At 40.8% G+C, this 735-nt stretch overlaps 1 protein-coding gene across 1 annotated transcript in view; it reads right to left on the reverse strand.

Moving 5' to 3' along the window:
• Positions 1–303: 303 nt before the first annotated feature.
• Positions 304–735, reverse strand: part of LOC106819424 (60S ribosomal protein L6-like) — a gene marked incomplete at its 5' end in the record, with an annotated part of 2,710 nt that continues 2,278 nt past the window's right edge. The window contains 1 exon segment of the mRNA XM_014824064.1: positions 304–526. Coding sequence (XP_014679550.1) covers positions 365–526 — 162 coding nt within the window.

A 735-nucleotide genomic window follows, 5' to 3' on the forward strand; every position in this document is an offset into this window, starting at 1 on the left:
TATTTATACTGCAATAAGTTTGCATAGTAATTTTTACGAACAATATTTATATAGAAAAAAGTGAGAATTACTTGTTTATGACAATATTGTTGCTTTCATTGACAATATTCTTCATGAATGTGAGATAGGACTAGAATGAAAAGAAAATGCAACCCTGCGCAGGGGAATTTTCGCCAATAAAACCACAGCTTACATCTGTCCATTTGATCCACTTCTGTCACTTTCCGACTTCGACATAGTTCCTTGAACTAATATTTACGAGGTTACGAGGCTACAGCGACAGAAAAGATGAACGCAAGAATGTCTTCTTCCAGACACAGGCACCTTATTTATTTTGTACAGCACAAACGATTAAACGAAGCACTCAGAAGACCATCTTGTGTGGGTACTGGTGGTTCTTCAGAGAGAACATCGTTCCCATGTAGCCGAATAGCAGCTTCTTATCGGAGGACTTGCGTACCGCATCCATCACCTGGCTGTCCACGGCAACCTGCGCATCCTTCCTCTCCTGATTCACTTCGTACTTCTGCATACACAGAGACAAGCACAGTGTTGACATTGACACTCTTCGTCAGGCCAGAAGTAATCAAAATTCGAATCGTGCATGTTTTGGAGAATACAGCTAAGAAAGAAGGTTCCAAGACATTTTATTGCGCACGGAATAGCACAACGTTGACATCAAGTCTGCATCAGGCTACGAGTAATCAAAACGAGTAATCAAAATTGGAATCGTGC

Source organism: Priapulus caudatus, unplaced genomic scaffold, assembly GCF_000485595.1.
Source record: "Priapulus caudatus unplaced genomic scaffold, Priapulus_caudatus-5.0.1 Scaffold3397, whole genome shotgun sequence".
NCBI lineage: Eukaryota > Metazoa > Priapulida > Priapulimorpha > Priapulimorphida > Priapulidae > Priapulus > Priapulus caudatus.